At 45.7% G+C, this 26,067-nt stretch overlaps 1 protein-coding gene across 2 annotated transcripts in view; it reads right to left on the reverse strand.

Moving 5' to 3' along the window:
* Positions 1 to 228: 228 nt before the first annotated feature.
* Positions 229 to 26,067, reverse strand: part of Shisa9 (shisa family member 9) — a 188,337-nt gene continuing 162,498 nt past the window's right edge. Inside the window, exons 3-5 of one of the 2 annotated variants that reach the window (XM_090324745.1) lie at positions 23,450 to 23,605; positions 17,980 to 18,027; positions 229 to 4,293 (exon numbers count right to left, since the gene is read on the reverse strand). In XM_090324745.1, the coding sequence (XP_090180871.1) occupies positions 3,908 to 4,293; positions 17,980 to 18,027; positions 23,450 to 23,605 (590 nt within the window). In that variant the 3' untranslated portion in view covers positions 229 to 3,907. The remainder of the gene's footprint in view (positions 4,294 to 17,979; positions 18,028 to 23,449; positions 23,606 to 26,067) is intronic. The other variant, XM_090324746.1, reaches the window with a different exon arrangement.

Below are 26,067 nucleotides of genomic sequence, written 5' to 3' on the forward strand. Positions count from 1 at the left end.
CCTCTGCCATTACTATGAGAATTGAGTTGAACAAAGTACTTTTCAGTATTTCCCTAAAGATCACCCCAAAGCGTAGCAGAACCACTTACCTATTTTGCACGTCTTGATGTTCTGAGTACTGAACACTTAGCTCTTTAGGCTTAATATTTCTATTTCCTGGTAGAAAAAGCAGATCAGGATGTGGGGTTCTACAGAGATCATAGTTAAGTCCGATGGCTTCACATATAATCAGTTTTATTGCCAGGTAAGAAATTCATATTAATATAGTGAATACATATGTTTACAAAGAAACATTCTTAGAAAACAAACAAATGTTATTTTTTTCTTCGTTGTAGGAAGTAGTATTGGTCTCATAAACTCTGCAGTTGTGACAAGTAATTTAACACAAGTATTTACTTGCAGAACATACGGTTACTAAAACATTTGCACATAAAATATGTTCCCTTTACACACACACACACACACACACACACACACACACACACACACACACGCACTAAAATGAAGAAGAACTGGGGAGGGGGTCAAATGGAGAGGTTCCAGGCAGAGCCAGAGGCAGATGGAGGCTGAAACACTCGAGGAAGGTGAGGGAAGTCAATCTCCAGTCCTACTGGAAATTGGGGCACAGCTAAGGGAGGAGGAGCAGCAGCAGCGCATGGCAGCTCACAGAACGAGGAAAGTCTCCACGGTGGTCTGGTTTTTCTCCTCCATGTTTCTCCACCTAGGTTATTGGACACTGGTCTCAGGGCATGGTGGTGGCCTTAAACAGCTCCATAGATCAATCCTATATGTTCTGTGTGCCCACCCAAGAGGAATTCAAAGGATTAAGTAATGCTGTCAACACTTCCTTCACCAAAGGGAAAATCGGGAATTAGAAGTACTGTCAAGCGCTGTGTAGGCCCGTCCTAAGACAGCCTCACTTGAGATGAATTTGACCTTCACCAGGCCAGGTCTTTACTCCCCAAATCAATTTCATGGGACAAGCCTTACTCCAAAAGAAATGACATGAGGAAGAAATGAAATACTCAGAAATTGGATACTGGGGGTCGGGGGGGGGGGGGGAGGGAGGGCGTGCCTTAGTCAGAGTTGGGATAAGGATGAGATAAAGTGGGTTTATGGCCTAAAGATCAAAAGTAAGCTAGGAGAGAAGAATCACAAAACATTGGAACTGGAGAGAAACCAAGCCAGAATTTCCTGGAGAGTGGGCTGTGTACCGCTTCTGGGTGCAGCTTATATAGGTGGCAGCACATGGACTCAGCACTATTAAACACTGATCCATAAAGGATAGGTTTGTAGTTTCAATTACTTTCTAATCCACCTGGTTATCCAAGGAGAAAGCCACCACTGAGGGCTAGTGTCTTAACTAACAGTTGTTGATTACTTTGTGAGAGAGGAGAGGGAGAAAGGAAGGAAGGAGGGAGGGAGGGAGGGAAGAAAGAGAGGGGACAAAAATACAGAGAGAGACTCTTGGTTCAGGTCCTTCCATGAGTACTACCACTTGAGTAGACTTACTTGTGCCTCATCATATCTTTGCACTTATTTCAGTGCTTTCTTTTCTTGACAAGTGGTGTTGGTTTTCTGTGTGTGAGAACTGAGACACCAAGACGGCTATGGAGAGACTCGCACTCAGCGGTGTGTGCTGTGGGCATGCAGCTAACCACGCCTCATCTGTGGTGTGTGTGGCCTTAGCTCAGACCCCAAGAAGGCGCGCAGTCCATGTCAGACCCCAGCTCTGTCCTGCTTCACACTGCTTTGGACGTATAGGACTGTTATGAAGTAAGTTTCTTTGCAAGACTTAATTTTTGAAAACAGGCCTTTCCTTCCCTCTCTCTACCTCAAAAAGTAAATATGTAAAAAAGCACTTGAAAACGTTGACCTAGCCCCAAATGCACTGCCCCCTCTCCTGCCCTGGGTGATTCAGATGGGAAACTAAAGGCCCAGAGGAAGAGAACGATGTGAACGTGTCCTCTCCACAAGGCTAGTGTGGAGAGACAGAGCAGGCAAACCTGGAAGTCCTCAGAGTCTCCTTCCCTCAGAGCTCCTGAGTGTTCTTGGAGTTTCCTGTCCACTGCTGAGCTAAGACCTTTAGGAATGGAGCTAAAATGAAATTCTCTTCTCTCTCCGTGTACCCAACTGGGATTTAACTAAACCAGCAGAAATAGGAGGAAAACCACCTTTCTTGAGAAACCAAAGGGCCAATGGATGAGAGGAACCAACCAATGGATGAGGTTTACCAACCTACCTCGGGCCATTTTGGATGAAGAAGGCAGGTGTTGGCTACCTATGGAGAGAATTTTGGAAGGGAATCATGAAAAAAAAAAAAAAACCACGAGTGTCTTTAGCCCTCACATTGGAAGCAACAGCTCAGAGAGTGATGGGGGGAGGTACGAGGGAAGGGTGGGGGTCTCCCCTACAAAGGAAGGATGGAAACATCTACTACTGCAGAAAAAGAAAAAAAACAACAGGAGGGAGAAAGGCTAAAGGAATACAGGTCACACTGGGAAAACGAGACTCGCACGGAACGACAGCAACACATTGAAGGCACCACCCACGCTTATGACATTTTTCAGTCCAAAGCAGTTGGAAGTTTGGCGGCCATGGCGGCAGCAGCAATGCACTAGGGGAGGGGAGGGGAGGGGACCGGGCCGAGGGTGAGTCAGGGACAGTTCCCAGGGGACCGGCATCAGTGTGATCTCAAGTCACGGGAGGTTAGGGAGAAACCCCAAGAATCAGCGGGTCCTGGGTTCCCCATGTTGCCTCCTGTCGACTTGTCCAGCTGTGTTTGGTGGTGGTGGTTGTTGTTGATGGTGGTGGTGATGTCATTGTTGGTATCTAAAGTCTTAAAGATTGTTGGACCCAAAATCACCAGTTGACTCTTCTGTTTTTGTAGCTCTGTCCTTTTTTAAAATATAGTTTAATTATCCTTTTTGTTTAAAAAAAGTTTTCTCTCTAGACCCTCTCTTTCCCCACCGTAAAAGCCCAGTGCTCCCATTTCCATGGCAATGGTCTTTATGGGAGATTTCTTTCCATCAATGTCTGTGGGTTGAGTCTATTTGTGTGTGTGTGTGTGTGTGTGTGAGAGAGAGAGAGAGAGAGAGAGAGAGAGAGAGAGAGAGAGAGAGAGAGAGAGAGAGAGAGAGAGAAAGAGAGAGAGAGAAAGAGAGAGAGAGAGAGAGAGTGTGTGTGTTTGTGTTTTGTTTTTGCTTCCAGATATATGAAAGGTAGTATCAATTATCCATACAGTGGTAGAGGGGTCCATTTACTGTCTTCAAGCTCTTCCATATTTTGGGTCCACAGAACGTTTTAGGATTAGAAAATTTCTTAACCTGTGGACTAATTCTTCCGGGGTACCTTTTCTGAAATAAATGCATTTTGGCTCTCATTTCAACCCTCATTCCTCCTCCCAGAAAGACAGCTTGTGGCCAATGGTACGTGTGTTCCAATGAACACAACTCTAAATTGTGCTACTTAATGTCTATCTATCTCTATATATATATGGGGTTTTTTTTTTCTCGTCATGGATTTCAGTTTCAAGTGAGGAGGAAAAGAAAACAAAAAAATTCACCCCCACAGTTTTATGGGCACGTGACTTGGCCTCCTTGGGCCTGACATTGAAAGAGCAGAGTGTGCCTCAGTTTCCCCTCAGCCGTAATGCTGATGGCCGGCCTGGCCTATGCTTCAGTCTCCCCACCATCTGCCTGCTGGCACAAGTTAGGCATGATGCAGAAAAAGCCTGCTTCTGTGTCACCAGTAGGTTTTTAGTCTGTTCCTGTGGAGACTGACTGTGGTATTGGAAGGAGGGGAGTACAAGAAGGTTGTGGCTGGGGTGGGTTGGTTTGTTGTTGTTGGGGTTTTTTTTGCCTCTCTCAGTGAAGTGTGGTCTCCAGGGTCTTCTCAGCAGTAAAGCTCAGACAGTCACTTCTGTTTTGCTGTTGGTGATGAAGTATGGCTGGATGGGTGGGAAGTTTTGGGGTCGAGTTCCCAGGGGGTCGCTGGAGCCCGACTCTGCCATGCCAAGCTTGCCCTTGTTACCATAGGCCTGTCGGCGGAGAGACTGATCATTAGGTTCCCAACCCTTAAAGTTGGCGGTGGTGGTGTTGTAGGCCAGCGGGTGTGGTGGCATCTTGTTGGTGCCTCGGGACTTCTGTCCGTTCTGCTTGGCGGGGCCGTGCTCGGGGCTGAAGGCCCGGGGCTCATCCTCCACTCTTACGGGGTGCAGAGGTAGGTTCCCCTTGGCAGCCAGCTCGGCCAGGTGCCTCCGCTTGGAGTAGAAGTCGTCATTGACCTTGTCAGCTGTATAATGGGTGGGTTGGGGGAGGGTGGATGGAGAAGGGGAAAGAGACAGCGGAGACAGGGAGAGAGAGGAGAGAGAAACAGAGAGAGAGAGAGAAAGAGAGAGAGAAAGAGAAAGAAAGAGTTAGGGATTGGCAAGTCAATCCAAGAACAGCATACAAAGAAGCCAAAGGTCTACACAAGACACAAGAGAAACTTCATCTGCAACGAGACAGAGGCTCTTTCACACACAAGAGCAGAAACAGGAGGAGAAAGGGGACCCCTAGATCCTCCCACGACAGTCCTGGCTCCCCTTCTACCATTCCTGCACTGGAGAGTTGTTTCTTCATTATCAATAAAGTCCGTACTCACTGGAGAAAACCTTGAACATGTTGAAAAATATTCACATCCACCACCTACCACTCAAGATCAACAGATGGATGTTATTTTCTTCTGGTCTCTTTAATAACAGAGTTTAATTTGGGAATATTTTTTATTGGTTTGTTTGGTTGCTTTTATTTTATCTTATTTTTTCTTTCTTTTTTTTTTTGGCATGAAGAAGCAGACTCATGTTCAACTATCCAAACTCTGCCACCTGCTAATGTTGTGACTTAGGACAGGATATGAAATTTTGACTTCTATTTCAGTTTCCACATAAACTTGCAATAAAATTGTATATTCTGGCCACGTGCTGGTGGCTCAGGCCTGTAATCCCGGCAAATTGGGAAGCTGAAGTCTGAGGGTTGAGGTTTGAGGGTTAAGGTTTGAAGTCCAGTCCAGGCAGGAAAGTGCATGAAACTCTTAACTCTAATTAACCATCAAAAAAAAAAGCCAGAAGTGGAGCTACAGCTCAAGCGGGAGAGCCCTAGCCTTGAATCAAAATCTGAGGGGCAGTGCCCAAGCCCTGAGTTCTAGCCCATCACACACACACACACACAGTCACACACACACACACACAAGGTTAAGTGATTTGATGTGTATGAAGTCCTTTAGATGTTAGTCACCATCTTTATAATACTGTGTTCCTTCTTCCTGTACCTTCCTGTCAAACATTCTCTATATTGTTATAAAGTTATAAATAAGCAGAGTTTTAATACCCACATACCATTTTGGAGTAGGATCTGTCAAAATTAATCATCCCCTCTTCCCCAAATGAGATAGCAAGTTACTATTTTGCTATCACAAATAATCCCCCAATGGGAATCTCTTGCCTAAACTCACACAAAGCCTTTACTATAGTGTCAGCCTCTTGACCATGGGCAGGAGGCGGTCCAGGCTGCCTCCTGGAATCTGACAAACCCACAGGTAAGTGACTCATACTCATCACAGCCAATAGCCATATTCCCAGTAAGGTCATCCTGAATGGTCTGGCCCATCAGGTGACCTGCCCTCTGACCCCACACACTCAGCCCAAAGCATGCAAATCAGAGGAACTGTTCAGCTGACCCAGAATCACAAGCACAGACTGCTATGCAGATCCAATAACATCAGGGTCATTTGTTATGTAGCGGGAGATAGAGAAAGGCGTTTAGGGTAGAAAGGAGCTTACAGGCTTCTAGTAACGGGGAAGCAATTCTGTATGGTAGGTTCAAACAAATAAGGGTAACTCTCTATGAGTCCGGTGGCTTGTGGACAAAAATGATGTCATCCACACCTGTTTCTTTGCTTGCCTCCCTCCAGGGGACTTGATGGTGTTTTTTTTTATAGGACAGAAAGACAGGTAGAGCTGTAGTGCCCGGGACATGGAGCAGTCCTTCAAAGAGATGTTTTCAAGATTAGTTTAACACCTGAAAGTTCGGTACATACACCACTGTCCCATGGTCCAGTTTCCATGAAATCCTTATCCTCAGTCCTCCTGGCTGCCTCCCATCCCCATCCCACAATGTGGACCTAGACAAGAGTGAGAGAAAGGTGTGCCTGCCCACACTCTGCTTCTTGCATGGCATTCCTGTCTTCGTATACTAGAAAACTCCTTGCAAATGAACTAACGGATTCGCGAACACAGTCCTGTAAAACCCCATTAATGAATGCATTAACCTAATCAGTGGGCAGATGGCTGACAAGCCAACCACGAAACAGATGAGTGAGACTTTCAACCACACTGGCCTTTTCTGGTTTGATTTTTCTTCATTTAGAAAAGAGAGGGAAAGAGAAGGGGGGTGGGTAGGAAGGGGAGAAGGTGACTTTTTTCCAATAAGCCTAATTGCCTTGAAGGAGCCAGGGCTGTAAAATTAAACTGTATCTTCCTCCATCTGTCTCTCTCTTCATTAGCAGCAGACAACTTGCACAGGTGTGGGGCGGGATGGAGCCTCGCATCGGTGGAAATAGAGAGCTTTGAGTTTCCAAGACAAGCTGCTGCACATCGCAGAGGCTCAGCAGGCGACCTCCCTTCTTCTCTTGGGCTGAAGATTTTTTCTCCAGGAGGCTTTCCTGTAGCTCGCTCTCACCTGGTGACGTTCATGCTGATATTCTCCAGTGATGGGATTTTTTAAAACCTGGTAGGCAGTGTCCCCAATAGAGCTTTTACAATCCCTCATCTGTCTTTGGTTTCAGAATCTGAAGGTGCAGGGTGCCAGTGGCTCATATCTGTAATCCTAGCTACTCAGGAGGCTGAGACCTGAGGATCACTATTTAAAGCCAGCCCAGGCAGGAAAATTCCATGAGACTCTTATCTCTGGTGAACCACCAGAAAACCAGAAGTGGTGCTATGGCTCAAAGTGGTAGAGTATAAGGCTTGAACAGAAGAGCTCAGGGACAGCACCCAGGCCTCATGACTGATTAAAAAAAAAAAAAAGAATCAGATGAAATGCAGTGATTAATCCTCCCATCAGATGCAAGCACAGAATCCAGATAATTCTCAGTGGCCATCCTCTCAAGTCTGCATGGCCCAGACTCTAGATCTTTGACTGTTCTCCATTCTTTCCATACCAAAGGAGAGCTCATGACACAGTGTGTTCATTTTTGCCAGATCTGCTGCAACAAAACACTGCCAATTGGGAGTCTTAAAATAATAGTGATATGTCCTTTTTAAGTGCTGGAGGCCAAACATCTGCATTCAGGGTAACAGTAGGTCCATACTCACTCTGAAGGCTCTAGTGATGGGTCTTTCTTTACCTCTTCTGGTTTCCGTTTCTTTTTTTTTTCCAGTCATGGGTCTTGAACTCAAGGCCTGAGCACTGTCCTTGAGCATTTTTCTCCAGGCTACAGCTCTACCCCTTGAGCCACAGCTTTTTTCTATGTGTGTGGTACCAGGGACTCGAACCGGGGCCTTTGTACATGCTAGGCAAGCACTCTACCACTAGGCCAAACTCCCAGCCCCTATTTTCCATTTCTTTGAACATTACCATGGCTGCCTGAGCAGGGTGGAGCTGAGCTATTCACCTCATGGCAACCACGAAGCAACAACAGGAAGTGGCCGAGGGCAAGCTACATACATCTTTCTAGGGGAATCCCTCAGCAGCTTACTTCCCATACCAGCCCTTTCCTTCCACCTCCCAATATCCTATTCAAACTCTTACTCACAGGGCCCTGTGATTCAATCACTTTCCCCAAGCCACGCCTCTATCTGGATACCGCACCTATCTAGGAAGTCGGCCTTTGGCCTATGAACCTGTAAGGGCTACTTCATACTCATCCATGAACACATCATCTAGCCCCGTGACTGGTAAAAAGCTTGGGGTACAACGTTGCGCATGTCAAAGGAAGTAAAGCTTTATAAAGATCCTTAGAGTCATCCTAGCTACTCAGGAGGTTGAGATCTAAGGATTATAATTCAGAGCTATTCCAATGAGCTCCAATTAGCTGCCAAGAAGCCAGAAGTGGAATGGTGGCTCAAATGGTAGAACACTAGCCTTAAAAGCTCAGGGACAACACCCAGGTCCTGAGTTCAAGCCCCAGGACTGGTACATGTACATGCACATGCACACACACACACATACACATACCAGCCATCTAGTGTAACACACACACACACACACACACACACACACACACACACACGAGTGATTTGTTCTTCCCAGGGAGTGAAGAGTTGCAGCTCTAGTAAAGGATTTTCTCAGGCAGGTTTTCTCAGGCTTCATGTGTCCTCCTGGAAGTATAGAGGCTGGATGTTCGGTAGCAGGCTTCGTGGAGGTAGAACAAAATCAGGTAAAAGAGGCAGAGGGAGGTACCCAGACTGGGTGTCCTAGGAAGCTGTGTCGACATGGTCTCAAATCCTGGTTCTCCTCTAATCCATGGTAAACCGCAGTCAGTGCTTGCAGTGGTGAACTGACACAGTGTGTGCAATTGAGGCTAGGGTCTCTGCTTGGGAATTTACACAGGGCACTGGCCCTCCTAATAGTCTTGGAATCGCAGTGGGGGGTCGATGCCCTTACTGGCTTCTTTTGGGAAAGGAGAAAGCTAAGGTCCCGGAGACTTTGGAAATGCGTCCAGTGATGCAGCTGGGTTTGAACTCAGGATATCCGGCTTCTGTCTTGACTTGTAGTCCACAGGTACACTGTCCATCTGATTGTCTGCATTTCGGAAGATGAGTGACCATTCTCTGTCGAGGATCTGCTGGCAGGACAGTGTTCCCTTGAAACTGCAGGGCTGAGAATTTCATGGGTAAAACGCTCCTTAAATGTTTCTTCCTGCCCGTGACACAGCTGGATGCATGCGCATGACTATCATGTCAAGAGAAAACACCAACATCTCGCGGCCGGAAATTCAACAAAGCCCCAGATACTTCCTCACTGCATACATACTCACATACAAGGCCAGACATGTTCATTTTTCTTTTTCCTCCCTCAAAGTGAAACAGGAGAAAAAATGCCAGAGTGACCTGCATCTCTCTCCTCGGCCAGGATCCTGGTTGGCTACTTCATCATATGATGTGTGATTTCTGGCATCTTCCGAGACACACCGGCTACCTCACAGATGGGAAAGAGGGAGTCTTACTCAGAACTGAGAAGAGACAGGTTTCTTCATTATCACTCCTGCCTGGACATTCTTTGGGACTGTTCCATGTTCTTTTCTCATTTCGTCAGCTTCCAGAGACAACAGGGTGGATGGAGTTCCGTCTGCCGTGCTCCCATATGAACTTAGTCCCCAAGAGTCTGGTTCTTGGCTCTTTCCACACTCACCTCTCGCTCCCTTCCTGTGGTGGTGGAGTCACACCATAGACTTTGCACCCCACACCAGGGCCCTGAATATCATCACACATCACAGAGCCTCTGCTCCTCCGAAGCATATGGAGAAGGAAGGAGGAAATGACCATTCGGACAGCTCGCAAGACTCAGCGCATGACGGTACAAAGAAAAACTTTGATTTCAGTGACTTCCAATCCTCCTCTACCAAAAAAAAAAAGAAAACAAACCCGAAGCAGAGAATATAAACTTTGAGAGCAGATGGGCACGTGTTTCCACGAGGCACTCTTCCATTAACAAGCTGAAGACGGCGAGCAAGTCACCTCAATTCTCTAAGCTTCACCTATAAAAAATCTAAAATGAAGCGGCACTTCGATAAAACAAAATAAATCTAAATGAAATAACAGAAGGCGATAGGGAGGAGGGCGGGGGTGTTTGGTGCCAATGTCATTGCCTGAAAGTAGGAAATTCAATAGATTGTAGCTGATGCAACTGTCAATGTTAGAAAACAAATTATATATATATATATATATATTTAAATGAGGATAATCAGATCTACTTGGCAGAGTGCAGTGGAAAAATAAATAAGACAAGGCAGGTAAAAGCCCAGTACATGATAAGTGGTTCCTATCAGGAATCCCTTAAATGTATAACCCTCCTGAAAGTTGCTGTAGGTGGCTACTTACCTGCTGTTCTTATCTCCTAGATCATGTATGTTCTCTCTCCTACCTCCCCCTCCCAGCGGCTCCATCTCCATCTCTGTGTCTCTGTGCATATCTGTCTTTCCTTCCTGGCATACTTCTGCCCTGCCCTCTCCAGGCTACACTTAAACCATGAGCCAAAACAAATCCTTCCTCTCTTGTTTTGTATCATCTTGTCCCAAGACAAAAAGTCACACACCAGCTGGTGGCAACACTGGGAGGCTGCAGAAAGGTTAAGATCTTAGGCCCTTAGTCACCATGAACTGAAAGCTCTGAGACTGCGTGAGCCCAGGTTAAACCTGTCTTCCCTTTAAGTTGATTGTCTCCGACGTATTGTCACAGTGAGAGAAAGCCGCCTGTCACACTCTGGTGACAACCAACTATAGCTATGGTGGAACCCAAAGGCTGCAAAAACCTGGGTCCCCATCAACCCACCCCTCTGGGGTCTTACATGAGAGAGAAACATACATCTTGTTAAATCTCTGTATTGATAGGCCCTTTTGGTTAAATGCCAGACAATATTTACTTTTGACTTGGCTAGAAATGGTTTCTGGGTCTCTGCTCTTTCCTTTTTTTTTTTTTTCCTCCTTCACAAGCTAAATTAAAAAGTAAAAGGGGGAAAGTTCATACTGTGCATAAAACACCCAGGCATTGCTTCCTCTTCTTTTGAAATACATGCTGTAAAGGGGTCCCTGAGGCTGTCTCAGCAGGCAGAAACAAGAAAAGCAGGAAGGAAGAGAAAATGAATAATAATAATAACAACAAACTCCCCAACAGGATAGACAGGGTTAGGGAGGGATGAGGAGATGGGAGACATGTCTTTATGATGAATTATCTTGATGTCACCTCTCACAGAGGGAACTGTGTCTGATGCAGGCCTTAAGGAAGGCACACTGCATGGGATTGTTCCTGAACATGTCCCTCTAAGAGAAGAAACCAGAAAGGAGTGTCCAGGAGGCTGGTCCTTGATTGTCTTTACCCCAAAAGCTTCTGACAGGAGGCTCTTACCATCTTTGCCAGGGTGATTTATGGAAATGCTCAGGTTGGGGTTTGTAAAGTTCCCTGGCTGTGGTGGCCTCTGAATCTCCTCTTGTCAACAGTCCTAAAACCTCAGGCAGATCAGCTGGTGCGACTGCTGCTTACAAAGACTGCTCAGCCAAAGCCAAAGTGGACAGGCTTTGGCCCTAGAGTCCCTCAGCACTACAGAGCCCAAGATAGAGGGTGTTTTTCTTGGTGCCTTTCTATCCACCCAGCATGACAGCTCCATGGAGATTCTTCTTTTGAGAACTTTATGGTGTAGTTTGTCTTCTGCGCAACCTCTGGGCTGGTGAAACTTTGTAACAACTGGTGGGCTTAAAGAAAGATCAGTGACGGAGCAGTAATCTGGCCACATGCCACTTGACTCTATCTTCCTGGAGTCACCTCAGAGTGGTTAATGATGACACTGGTGGGGGAGGGGGAGGAGGGAGCAATTACATGAACTATTACTATGTCCTTCCCTGTCCCTTTCAAACTCCAGGAAATAAAAGAAAGGAAAAGAAAAGGAGCCTCTTTTTTTTTTCCCCAACCACTGGTTTTTGAATGTTTCCGTGTGTAAGAACTGATGTTTACAGGCACCATGCAAACAGAAAGTAGATGGATTTTTTTTCCCCTTGTACCTCAACCATCCCCCTTAGCTTGTATCTAGCTTCTACTCGCTAAGGATGAGACCCATAGTGCAAGCCGAGTGAAGCCACCTTCATTCTTCCAGCAAACACCCGCCTCCAGCCGCCGTAACGAGACTTCCTGATCTAAATACATGCTGAGCTCTATAAATCACAAGCCGTAAGATCTGAGGTCCTGTGTTACCCAGTATCATTGTGGCTGGGAATGACGGGTACAGACACACAGCCCTCAGTCACCTACTTCCAGGAAGGCCCTGGTTTTGAATGAGCCTCACCCCTCCTCCATTCCTACCCACAATGGTATAGACAGACAGCCCAGCCCTCCACTTCTCCACACACACCCCAGAATGGAAACCCATTTCATTCCACTTACCGGAGCCATTTGTTCAGAGTTGGGCAATAATCCGAAATCTCCCATTTAATACGAAGCGGCCACCTCAGTACCCATTACACACCATGCCCAAGCACACCCAATGAGCATGTGCCACACCGAATCATGGAACGGGCAGCGCTCTGATTTCCATCTGAGCACTTTCCTGTTTCTCCGTCCTTTCGAAAAGACAACGGATCTCCTTCCAATGTCACGCTCGGCTCGCCTTTAATAATCGGTTAACAAAAGGTAGGTTCAACGCCTCCTCCATGCCGTGGACGACACGCTAGGTGGCTTTGGGATGAACGGGGCGGGCTGGCTCTGCTCAGAGCGGCATACTTGCAAAGTAGGAAGACATTTATTGCGATCTTGATGCGATGGCATTTTCTGAAAACCAGGGAACCATCTCCGGTGGTTCATTTCATGCCTTGTGGATTCCCAGAGAAGCTCAGCGAAGCTCTAATGCTTGCATGTACTTTCCAAAAAGGCTGAACTCAGGAGCAAGTGGGATTTGATTTTTATTAAAGGGGGAAAAACACACACACACACACACACACACACACACACACACACATCACCTCACTTCACTGCCCCACCTCCCCCTCCTCCTGCACTGTATCCTACTGCTTGCTACCAAAACCAATAACCCAAATCAGGAAATTGCAAAAAGCCAGAACATTTCATGAGCTGCAGGGTTAAGGCTTCTGTTCCCCCAGCACAGGCTGCAGGGATGCTGGCAGTTCAATGGAGCTGTAGCCCAATGACATTTCTTCCCTCTCTTCTTGTGCCTCCTGTAGTATCTCCTGGATACAAACAAGTCTGGCTGAGATGCTTCTGTTTCTTTAGAACGAATGAACAAACTAGAATTTGGTGAAACTATTTTTATCTCCGTGATCTCTATGGTTTGGTTTGGTTTTTATTTTACTTTTTTGGCAGTCCTGGTGTTTGAACTCAGGGCTTCCCTCTTGCTAAGCAAGGGCTCTGCCACTTAAGCCTCATCTTCTGTCCTTTTAAATTTTTTTTGCCAGTCGTAGGTCTTGAACTCAGGACCTGGGCATTGAGCCACAGCACCATTTCTGGCTTTTTTCTATGTCTGTGGTACCAAGGAATCAAACCCTGGTCTTTGTGCATGCTAGGCAAGCACTCTACCACTAGGCTAAACTCCTGGCCCATCTTACTGGACTTTTAAAAGCAGCTGGAGAGCAAGATGGAGAACGGATTATAAAACCTCCATTTCAAAAGTTAACTCTGTGGTTCATGTCTTTGTGTGTGTTTGTGCCAATACTGGGACTTGAACTCAGGGCCTACGCACCACCCCTTAGATATTTCACTCAAGACTGGAGCTCTATCCACTTGATTCACAACATTTCCAGCTATTTTTCTTGCTGGTAAAATAGAGTATCACTAATGTGTCTAGCTGGCTTCAGATCACAATTCTCTGACCTCTGCCTCCCAAGTATCCAGGAGTATAGTTATGAGTCACTGGTGCCTGGCATTTTGTGCCTTTCTAAATATGCTTCTAGAATTTTGGCCTGAGAAACCCATATTTCAAACTCTCTTTTAAAATGAGGCCAAGGTAATATCATTCCCCCCCCCCCACTTGACACATGAAGGAGTAAAGGACCAGAGATTCTGTTATTGCTAATAAGAGATAGTATAGGAAATCAAATCTAAGATCATTGCTTTTCTGAAGCCCTTACTTTCCAGCTATGGCCCAGCTCAAACCACCACTGGGAAACAGTTTTATTTCAGCAAATGTTAAAAAAAAAAGAAGGCATGCATGTTGGAAAAAATATACTGGCATGTGAAATATTGGTGTTCTAGGACAAGACATTGTTACCTGTGGTTGAGTCTTAGCAAAAGACTCAAAAGTAAAGTTAGGTAGACACAAGAGGCACTTAAGAGGAATGCTGAGTCCCAGGCCCTGAGGATGGAGTAAGTAGGCCTAGGATTCACACTTTTATTCAGCATCTATTGTGATGGTTTTTTTTTTTTTTCCAAATTGTCGTTGTGGGGTTTGAACGCAGGACCTGAGGAATGTCGCTGAGCTCTTCAGCTCAAGGCTAGCCCTCTATCACCTTAAGCCATACCTCCACTTCTGGTTTTCTGGTGGTTCACTGAAGAGACTCTTAAGACTTTCCTGCCCAGGCTGGTTTCTAATTGTAATCCTCAGATCTCAACTTCCTCAGTAGCTAGGGTTACGGGTGTGAGCCACCAGTGCCCAACGAATATGGTGATATAGGTATGTGTGTAGGTTATGTCCTTAAGCCTCTCCCTCTCTTCAAGCTCTAGACTTGATCCTGCTGAGATGTAATTTTTGTGGGAAGAGGGAGCTTTAGGCAATCTTGGCTATCTTGGGACGAGGGGAGGAGGCACCTAGGTTTCTTTAGCTGTGAAAGCAGAAAAAGGTGAGTGAAGAGTGTTTCTTTCACCTCATCCTGAATAAGAAATGTGTCTAAAGCAGAGGCGGGCAGACACTTTGTGAGAACTTGCCTTTCTACGCGTATCTAGCACCTACTGTGTACCAGGTTCCATGCTCTCAGTGCTACAGAAACTCTTAGACCTCCCCTGCATACACACACACACCCAGTAGAATATGGCTACTCCTGTCACCTTTATTTCAACAAGGGCAGAGATGGAAGTTCAGAGGAAGTGAGAGGTTCGGCAGGGATCCCCATACAGGCTGAGTCCAATCAGAACCAGGGACATTTAATTCGCAGCCTCGTGCTGGCTGTCCCCACCGACTTCAGTTCATTCTGATTCACGTCAGGAAATAGATTTTCTAGGGCACACTTCATCTCGATTATAACTGTCCACTGGGCTGGGAAGTGGTGTCTTCCCGTAATGGGGGGAAAAAGAAAAAAGGCCCAGAAGTTTCCCAGGGCCAGACATGGATGGATCATCCACCATAACCACCAGGGGGCGACGTGCATGGCGACAGCTCAGAGGTGACAAGGGACCCCAGTGATATTGGTCATTCCTTGTCTACAGACAGGATTCTCTCCCAAAGCAAAGTCATAGACGGCAAGGGCGAGAAGCACCTTTCCTACATCTCTCCTTTCTCACTTAAACTCCCTGAGCAACACCAAGCCCCTATCAACCTCCTCCAGGCCCCGTCCCAGGCTCTCACAATGACTGGGTTTTCAAACACATCAGGTAGGACTGGATATTATGGCCTTCACTGAGCTGATGTCAACAGCGTTTGGGAAACCAAGGGTTAAACTGTTGTGCCAACTGTGATTAATTTTTTTCCCCTCAGCTTGGAGATGTTGCTCACTTGATGATAGCATATATTATAGCAAAATAATATCAGTAACTGCCCTGCTCTGGGACTGGCCACTTTCTCACATGCTTGTTACTGTGACACATGTTTTAAACATTACCTTATCTTCACAACCATAGGCGATGTGATGTCTCCATGTCACAGGTCAGAAAATAGTTGCTTGAGAGAGATGGGATGATGGGAAGAAGCCTGTGAGATTAACAAGCCTGGGGGGTAGGGGGAGGAGGGGTAGGCAGGATGGAATTCAGATCTGTGGGACTCTAAGTTCACCACGCCTGGTTTATCTCTCCCTTTGAAGAATAGGCTAGAATAGGGAGGGAGGGAAGGAGGGAGGGAGGGAGGGAGGGAAGGAGAGAAGGAGGGAAGGAGGGAAGGAGGGAAGGAGGGAAGGAAGGAAGGAGGGAGGGAGGGAGGGAGAGAGGGAGAGGCATGACTTAAATGGTACAACACCTGCTTAGGAAGTATGGAGGCCCTAAGTTTAAACCCTGGTAATGCCAAAATTAACAAAGATGATGATGATGATGATGATGATGATGGCCTCAATATACAGAGGGTAAGATAAACCCCTAGCCTTGTCTTCCTGGTCCCAGCTACCAGCAATGGAGGAACACCAGGCCTGCAGAAGCCACAAAAACTTCCCAAACCATCCGGTACATTACAGGAGAGAGATATGTACCCCTTGTTGGGCGGGATTGGCTCGTGAAGGATGTTATAAATACCCAAAAGGTCCTTTAGCAGAATAAAGGTCCCCATCCCTGATGGGTCTGGAGGCTGAATAGGAAATTCTAGAATGAAGACCAATGCCTCCCTCCACCTGGGCCTCTCTGGAACTGCTCACCCCTCAACTCTCCCAAGATAATTTACAACAAAGGTGAATTTAGCAGAACAGATAGAACTAGATGCATTTGGTTACAAAAAAAATTGCATTCAACCCATGCTTTCATCCTGTCCTGAGCTATTTTCTGAATGCATCAGATAATAACAAGGCTAGCCTAAGGACGGCTCGGGTCCAGTCTGGATCCAGTGGCTGTCATGGGATCCGAATGGCTTTCTTTTTCACAGGGGAGAAGGGGGAGGGAGAAGCAAAGGTTTATGCTTCTCAAATTCATAGGTCTCTCGTGTTCTAAATTTCCACATTTTTAAAAACGAACTTTGACATATGAATAGTTATTATCTAATAGAAGACTCCCCTGTCTCTTCAAGGCAACAACCAGTCAGTCGGGGGTTTCTTGCTACACGCAAGACGCTCTTTCCTAATGTGGGACTCCTCCCCAAACCTTGCTGTCTTTGAGTCCATGGAGGCCTGATCAAAGCCTAAGCTTCAGAAAAAGGACCTCGAGTCCTCATGCAATGGGCTTATAACCTTCTTAGCAAGATTTCTCTCCTGTGGTGGGTTTTCCAGAGTGGTACCCCAGTTGTGGTATTGGTGTTTTCTTGGACCCTGCTAGCCATTCAATTCCTGGGGCTCCACCCAAAGCCTGGTGAATCGAAAACTCTGCAGTTTAGCCCTGTCACCTGTCTCATAATAACCTTCCAGATGAAGATGATCTATACTGGAAAGGGGAGGGGGACTCAAATGAGAGAACCCCAAGTCCAGTGGTTCCTCCTCCCATCACACCCTCAGCTACCCCCAGTTCATTTTCTCCTCCCCATTCCTCCACCAATGCCAGGCAGGCAACAACACTTGTCTCCAAGAGGCATCTCCTCAGCCAAGCATAAGAATGAATGAAAACCATGTTTCTGGTGAATTCTGAAAAGAACTTTACCTATCGTCCCAACAGTAGGAAAAAGTTTAGTCACTGGAGTCAGATGGACAAGGGGTCAAAGGTTCCCTCTACCACTTAGCAGGCCGATGACTTTAGACAGACATGAACTTATCCCCACTCACTCCCACCACCTCTTCTCTGAAGAGGAATGACAATGCCCAAGCAACAGAGCCACTGGAGAATTAGTGACAAATGGTTGTAAAGGGCCATTACCTCAGCCCAGAGAAAGAAATTAATGCATTCATTGAAACGACCACCTGGCCAAAGTAACCTGGCCAGTTAACTGACCCACTCAAGTCAACCGGCACCTCCACCATGCTTATGAACAGCTCTCTCCCTGCCAGCCTCGTCATGCTTTGTGACTCAACTCAACCATTTGACTGCATTTACTTCTCTGTCAGAAGTTGTGTTCTTTCCCAGAATTAATGTTTATGTGTATGTGTGTGTGTGTGTGTGTGTGTGTGTGCACACGTGTGCCATTTTGCCTTTATAGTTTCCTGAGAGGAGAAATAAAAGTAATAATAATCTCTGCAAGTCTTACCTGGGATGGTTTCTCATAGATGAATTCCCCTTCAGGCAACAAATATTGGCAAACAAGGGGTAGCACACCGTCTAACAATTGCCTTGAGCACAGACACAACACATACACTCATACATACACATACACACACACACACACACACACACACACACACACAAATACCAGATCACACACAGAAACCAGGGCTCTCTGGCCTTCACTGATTGATGTCACATTAGACAACACCTGGACAAAAGAACCAGAGAAATCCAGATGGTACCTTTTGGCAACGTGAGTGACGACACCGCCCAGTCACCATCAGAATTGCCTAAAAGAATAACAACCGAGAGATGCTCATTTGTTTGGTGGACAGCCCGTGTTTCTGGTACTCTCAGACCTCTACACTTTTGTGTGTCTCAGCTTCAACCTTCAGGCATACCAGGCCTCAGAGGACCCAGGGACAGCGGACATAAAACTCCATGAATAAAACGATGTGCTGTGATACACAGAAGCTCTACTATGTTAATGCCTAGCAGAAGATCAGAATCAGTGCCCTGCACATACCAAGACGTGTGCGCTTAATCTGAGACAGAGAATTGCTAAATAGAACTTCTGGTCTTGAATGTCAGCTCATAGGAAGAAAGAGTGGTGGGAGCTAGCTCACTCAGCCCAATGCCTGATGTCCAGATGTCAAGTTCTATTCTGCTTTCCTTGAATCCCACTCCAGAAAAGGGAGCACAGCTTCCCAGACCCCAGCTTCACATTCAAGATTGGAACCATTGCCTTTCTTACTGTCACTTCCAAATGCTGGGTACTGTGAAATATATATATATATATATATATATATATATATATATATTTCAGTGAATGAGTGAATAAATGAACTCACTCAATTTTCTCCAAGCAGTCCCTCTTGCTAAACAAGAATGAAATTCCCCTCCACCCTTAAGGGAACATGCTCGTGAGTTATATGGTGTTTTAAGGAATGTGTAGCTGGAATTTTTGTTGTTGTTATTCTAGGTTGATTTCTTCCCATTGAATTTCCTTTCAAGATGTAACCAAATGAGATCTGGAAGATTCTCATATAATTATGAGAATCCCAGTATGGCCCTGCTTACAAGATTAAGGAAGAAGAGAAGGCCCATGATCCCACTGCATGCCTTTCTTCAGTGATCCCCTTTACATAAGACAGGGTCTTACCTGACCCCCACCCACAAAGGCCTCTCCCTACTGGCTGGACACCTGACCAGTCAACAAGCACTTATTAACCAGTGTCTTTTCTTGACTTAGGAGTCTATCTGGGCGTCTAGCAGACCAAGTCCAGAACACTTTCTTCACAATTTCCCTGAGATTATTATCAGGCTGCCAGCTGAGAGCAGACACAGGGAACAGTCTGTGATCTGAATGATTACAGGGCACAGCTCCAGACCCATTTAAACAGTTCTAGCTGGCCTCTCCAGCCATGCCAAAGGACACCCAAATCGCCACATTACTCCTTTGCAGGATCTAAACACCCTCTCTTCACTCAGAGTGGACATGTGAGTGGCAGGAGAAGGGTGAGGAAGCTAAAATTAAGTGGGCCCTGACTGGTAATGACTTATTTCTTCTGGAAATAGTGAGGGAGCCACATATTTTTCCTTGGGCATGAGGCTGGTGGGTTCCTGAGTCATGGGTTCCAAAGGAGTCATTCTACCCCCAAGACCAGTCTATTATCATTTGCCTTGGAAGCAAGTGCTTTTCCTTTGGGGCTTCTGTTCTGTCTAGCCAAAGCAAGCCTTCTTCAGCACTGGCAAGTTTTCCTTCACACCTCCAGTGAATTAAAAAAAAAAGGTCATGTCGTAAAATGGCACAAGGACTACAGAACATATGCTCACATCTCTCCGTTCTACTTCAGAATACTCATGGACATGAGGTGAGTATTTTTGGATGAAAACGAGAGGGGGGAGGGGAGGAGTGCCTCTTCCAGATGGAATTAGGATGGACCAAGATAAAAAAAAACAGGGGCCGGGAGTTTGGCCTAGTGGTAGAGTGCTTGCCTAGCATGCACGAAGACCTGGGTTCGATTCCTCGGTACCACATACATAGAAAAAAAGCTGGAAGTGGTGCTGAGGCTCAAGTGGTAGAGTGCAAAGCCTTGAGAAAGTCCAAGGACAGTGCTCAGGCCCTGAGCCCAAGGCCAGGACTGGCAAAAAAAAAAAAAAAGTAAAAAAAAAAAACCATAAAGGCTGGGGCGGGGAGCTTGGCCTATTGGTAGAGTACTTGCTTAGCATCCATGAAGCCCTGCATTCAATTCCTCAGTACCACATACACACAAAAAAAAAGCAGAAATAGGGCTGTGGCTCAAGTGACAGAGCGTTAGCCTTGAGAAAGCTCAAGGATGGCGCATAGGCTCTGAGCTCAAGCCCCAGGACTGACAAAAATAAAATAAATAAATAAATAAGGTTAATGAGGAACTATTCAATATGATGACTTATTAATGGGGATTGTGGTCACTCTAGTGTGAGTATCTTCTAAAACCACACTATTGTAAGAATATATACATATGTGTGTGTGTATCTATATATAGAGATACACACACACACAAGTGTTAATCTAGCAGCGATCAATCAATCTATGGCTGAGAGCCTTGTGCCTCTCCTCTGGCTTTCCACAGCAAGGACAAAGAGGGAATGTCTGTCACATTGAAGCTATTGTTCCTAAGGTGTTTTTTTTTAATATATATATATACTATTGGAGAAATGTAACACGATTCTGGCAGAACAGTCAATCATCTGTCAAATAGCAAAATAGAAAATATTTTCTTAAAATAAGATTCCATTTTTTTTAATTTTAAAAAAAATGAAGGCATACAGCATTTTATTAGCTGTGTACAAATGTCAGTCCACTCTGTCTCTTGCTTACACTGAATGGCCAGGGCTGAGGTCAGAAATCTTACTCAGCCTCAGAGTTCATTGCTCAGAAACTCAGAAAGGGAAAAACAAAACTAGGCAAGGAGCTGAATGGAGATGAAGGTTCATGTACAAGTACCTCCCTGCTCCCAACATCTATCAGAAAAAGGTCGATCCTTTAAAAAATGTTTTTTTTCTTTTTCCTGGTCTTAGAGGCAGGAGCCCTCTCTGCCCGAACCACCAAGCAACATGAGGGGATATTTTCACAAATACTTCGATCTTGCTGACACGGACCTATGAAAATCCAGAGGCCATTTTCCCAGCATAACTGCCCATCTGACAAGGCAGCAGCGGCCAGGAGACAGCTTCCTGGCTAAACCTGTTAAAGGATGATTTGCATGAACCAACAAAAAAAAATAAAATAAAATGAGGTAGTAAGGAGAGCAAGTGGGGAGATGGAGGAGGTGCGTTTCGTGGTCCACAGCCATTCTAGAAACAAGATACAAGTAGTATTATGTAACCTGTAGTTTGAAAAGGAGAACAGGGACCACAATGGAGAACCAAATCACTTTTCTACAAGAAGTTGAAACCCTGAGTGCTGGCTAAGTAAAGAGCGGCAGCCTGAGCCAGGATGGAACCTCCCACTGTACATCTGATGTTCAGGATATCAGACCCTCCTGAGAGAAATCTGCTTTTCCAGCCTCATTTCTGACCTGGGCAGTGAGCCTGAGCCAGCTGTATACCCCTCTCCATCCTCTAGTCACTGGATGAAAACTTGTAGAAAGTGATGCGAATCATCTCTTTTAAACAACTCTTCTCCTGGGTGGTAATGATTCTGCTAATGAAATATATTTCATCATTCACACCACAATCACATTATGCCTTCACAAAGAACTCTCGGAAGGACATTAATTATGGGATACAGGCAGATGTTAGACTCTGAATAACCTCTAACTCAAGCTTATGTTCCATCTAACCTGGCTTTCTGGTCACTGGAGACACAAAGACCCCTGTGATTCTGTCAAAGCCCCAGGAACTCCCCAAGAACCAAAAGAAAGAAAGAAAGAAAGAAGAGGAGGGGCCCATCAACCACATCTAGGAAATAGGGAGGGCTCTCCAGGAGAGGTATTTCTGTTTTCTAAGGCTATGTCCTTAATCCCCAGCCATTGCTTCTTGTCAAAGACATGCTCATTCATCCATTCGAGAAACGTTTCAGGACTCCTGATTTGCAGGGGAGAAAGGCTGCACAAAGACCACCCAGTATGTACTCTTCCTACAAAGTTAATTCCAGATGTTTGTTGCCTAACACAGCCCTATACAGAAAAATTCCTGGAGAAAAGAAAAAAAAATCAAGGTGCCATGTAGGAAAAGCATTTATTCCTTATTTATCCAAAGAATGGCGAGTTGGGAAGAAGAGTCTGAGTTGTGTAAGGCAGTAGCATTGGGTTCCGAGAGAAAATGTATGTCTGAGCTGATTTTGTGTTTTGAATTGTAATACCTAAAGAAGAAGAATCACGTATCACAGCAGATGCCATTTGTCACGGAGCGGTGGTGCTCAAAAGGGAGGCAGGCCTGCAAAGCACGTCTGAAGGCTCCAACAGTTCCATCAGCAGTGAAGATGCCCTAATTCTCACTCTTCCAGGCAACCATCCTTGACCCTTTCTAGTAACACACGAGTCTCTTAGCATCCTTAGGATGTGTATGCCATGCTAACACACAGTATGGACTTAGCAGGCTCTTAGGCATAATGAGGGCTGAGTGCAGCACAGACATGAGGCTTGAATAGAACTAGTTGGAAAGACCGTACAGGGCTGCAGGGTTCCTAGTGACCCCAAATGGGATCATCAAGAGAGGTTGAGCCAAACGCAGGGCGCCAAGGTCACACCAAGGTCCCATGCTGTGCCTTCCTCTTTGGATCACCAAGGCTAGGAGCTAATGCAAGATTATAGGAAAACCACAGTATAGCCCCAGGCTTCTCTAAATAATAAGACCATTTTGGGCTGCAAGGCCAGGTGCTGCCTGAAATAGAACTGGGCATTGCTTGTGGGCCTCAATGCTGGTGAGGGCTGTGCAGGGGAAGGTGAGGCCTGGCTGGGCTTGAGAGATCCAGACTCTACATCTAGGAACCCTGAGGATTGGCCAGGGCAGAGAGGAGATGGTGAGGGACTGATGCCTCAGGGGAACCCGTAGGAGTACCCAGACCCTCCTCCATCACCAGAAGGAGCTCTCCACACACAGGTATCCACCACGATCAACCCACCCCCTGCCCCACTCCTGACCATCAACCACAGCAAGGCTGGATATGAGATGTGTCCAGAGGAGGGAGCTGAGGGACTTTGGTTTTCAGAAACCCAGGTAGAAGATAGATGACAAGTAGACAGATGGATAGATAGGTAGAGATAGGTAGGTAGGTAGGTAGGTAGGTAGGTAGGTAGGTAGGTAGGTAGATAGATAGATAGATGTTGAAGATATAGATAGATAGATACATAGATAGATAGATAGATAGATACATAGATAGATAGATGTTGAAGATAGATGATGATAAAGATAGATGATAAATAGATGATTGATAGATAGTGGTGGTGATGAAGATGAAGATAGATACGAAGATAGATGGAGATGATGTTGAACATAGATGATGATAAATATAGATGATCGATGATGATGAGGAATATAGAGAGATAAAGATAGAGTCAAGGGACATAACAAAAGAGGCAGAAAAAAAAGCAGAGAAGGGAAAAAAGAAACAGAAACGATAGAAAATGGAAATCCCAAGACGTTAAGGTGGGGAGGATCTAGAGGAAGCAGGCAAGCAGAGGAGAGGGAGGAGGTGGCAAGCAGGCCCGAGCAGGTCGCCCTTACCGACTGCCTTTAAGGAGGCATACTTGTTGAGTTCTTTCCCCGGCGGCTGCTGCTCATAGGGGTTGGAGATCTGGCCCAGATTGGGGTACGAATGTGGGTGGCCCATCTGTTGGAGGAGAGGCGAGGTGGGAACTGCATTGTTCATCTGGGTGGTATCTGGAAATGAAGGGAGACAGAGCGATGGTCATTTCTACTCATCCCTCCTGCCATGATCACATCCGTTCCCACCCGTGGGGGACACCAATGGCAGAACAGCTGGCTGCATGCAGGCCTGTCTACAACAACCAATTTCATAATCTTCAGTGGGGAACCGATGCCAAAGCATGGGATCAGAAGGCCTCTACTTCCCCCACCCCAGGTTCCCAGGCCCCATGGGGTCCTGTCACCGGAGAGGTCGCTTTTGTCACCAATACAGTATCTGTACCAAAAGACGCTCAATAGGAATAATAATCAGAACAAACAAGGATTAGAAGAACAACAGGAAGCTGTGCTTTTGCCAGGAGGCTAGCCAATACCGGAAGGATCATAGGACATCAGAGCTGGCATCGGAATGGAGAACAGAGAGGCCTCATAAAACTGTGGGTGTCTGCTGGCCAGCTTCATGTGCAGACAGGAATTGAGCGACTTGAACGTGTTGGCCAACCACCACCACGTCTGGCACGCCGAACGTTCACAGTGATCGATAATGTCACCATTACCCAGAATGCACATGGATCACAGCGTCACACTGTACCCCATACACATGTGCGATTATTATGCGCCGATTATGAAATAATAGTTTTTAAAGAAACGGATCAAACGAGGCACAGAGACACCCAAAGACATTGGCACACTAATAAAACTAATGGCTCAAAGATACATCTTCTTTTTTAAAATATATTTTATTGTTATCGTAGAGGTGATGTACTGAGGGGTTACAATTTCATGAGTAAGTTTAAGAGTACATTTCCTTTTGGATAATGTCACACCTTCCTTTGCTCTCTCCCAGTTTTTCCCTCCCATCCCCATCCGCAAGCTGTACAGTTCGTTTTCAACGTGACGTAGTGCCTAATAAGTATCACGGCTGCATTTGTTCAACCCTTTGTCCCTCCATGTCTGTGCCACCTTTACCCTAATAAGCTAACAAAGACAAAAAGATAGTAATAACGGCAATAACAACAATACAACAACACAAGACCTCTTGTTTGCATTTCTGGAAGTTCATTTCAAAAAAATATTCTTTTATATGTGGATCTCATTAAAAACAACAACAACAACAACAGATCTCAAACATGAGCTTCTCTACGCCAGAACGGAAGTCCCATCCTACCCCTTTGCTCAAAGCATGGATCCAGGCCTGCCAGGGAAAATGCTAAGCACTTCATTAAAGGGGGAAAAATACATAGAGAGAGATGTTTCTCACAGGATGTCTTGGGACAGCTTTAATATTATTAAACAGAGTGCTTAATATTCCATTATAGAGTATTTGCTTTCAGATAGTTTCAGCCTAGTCTTGCACTACCCCCGGGGCAGTGTGTGCTTATTGAGTATAAGGAAGCATGACGGAGGGGCCCACCGACGACATGCGGCTTGAAAGCGGCCATGAGCCTGCCCCAAAGCCAAGTTCTCACTTCTGCATGCAGAGCCACACGAGACCAATCTCTGGCAGTTTTAGACAGCCATTCCAGGCTAGCTTGCAGGCACTGGATATTCAGAAATATTAAATAAATCCCATCTCTGGGAAACCATTAAGAATTATCAAACCAACCTTCGTGGCTAGGGTTTTTTTTTTTTTTAATGCTCTGGGTTTTTTTTGTTGTTGTTGTTGTTTTGTTTTGTGGCTATGTTTTTTTTTAATGTGATTTTCATTTTATTGGACAAGTATGTAGACCTGGGTTCCCTGCCCTGAATTTTTGTTTTGCTCTCTCTTTGATGGAAATATTTTTTGGGGGGGAAAACCCAAGAGAACTTCTGGATTTCCAGGTCTACATTGGAGAAAAGCAAAACAACAGGATTTTGAGTGAAGAGAGCAGAATGGGTTAAGATTTGGGTCATAATCCATAAATACTGCCCTCAACAAAGTAAAGAAATACAAAGCTGCGGGTGCATATATACATATGTGTCTATTACCACCTCCATATTTCTCTTCTGCCTAGTTATGACTGTAGAGGAATCAGTAACAACCACAAAACTTTCCACCTGACACAAATTTCTCTTCTAGACATTTCTCTATCCTATAGATATTTTCCCCCACAAGGAAACTTTCCCCACCTGCTTACAGTTTTGCAGTCAATTGCAATGATTAGAAAGAACTGGGGAGGGTCCCGGAGTTTTGCCTAGTGGTAAGAGTGCTTGCCTAGCATGCACGAAGACCCAGGTTCGATTCCTTGGTACCACTACGTAAAAAAGCTGCAAGTGCTGTTGTGGTTCAAGTGATAGAGTGCTAGCCTTGAGGAAAGCTCAAGGACAGTGCCTCAGGACTGGCAAAAAAGGAAAAAAAGGGAAAAAGAAAGAACTGGGGAAAGCATGGTATCAAGTGACATTCAAGCAAGAGCCTCTCTCAGCAGACAGATCCTTCTGGAGCAGTAAAAGGGCCTTTACAAATGGCCATCACGAAAGTCAAGAGCTACAAAGTTAAT

The sequence above is a fragment of the Megascapheus bottae genome, chromosome 36, assembly GCF_031878675.1.
Source record: "Megascapheus bottae isolate mThoBot1 chromosome 36, mThoBot2.hap1, whole genome shotgun sequence".
NCBI lineage: Eukaryota > Metazoa > Chordata > Mammalia > Rodentia > Geomyidae > Megascapheus > Megascapheus bottae.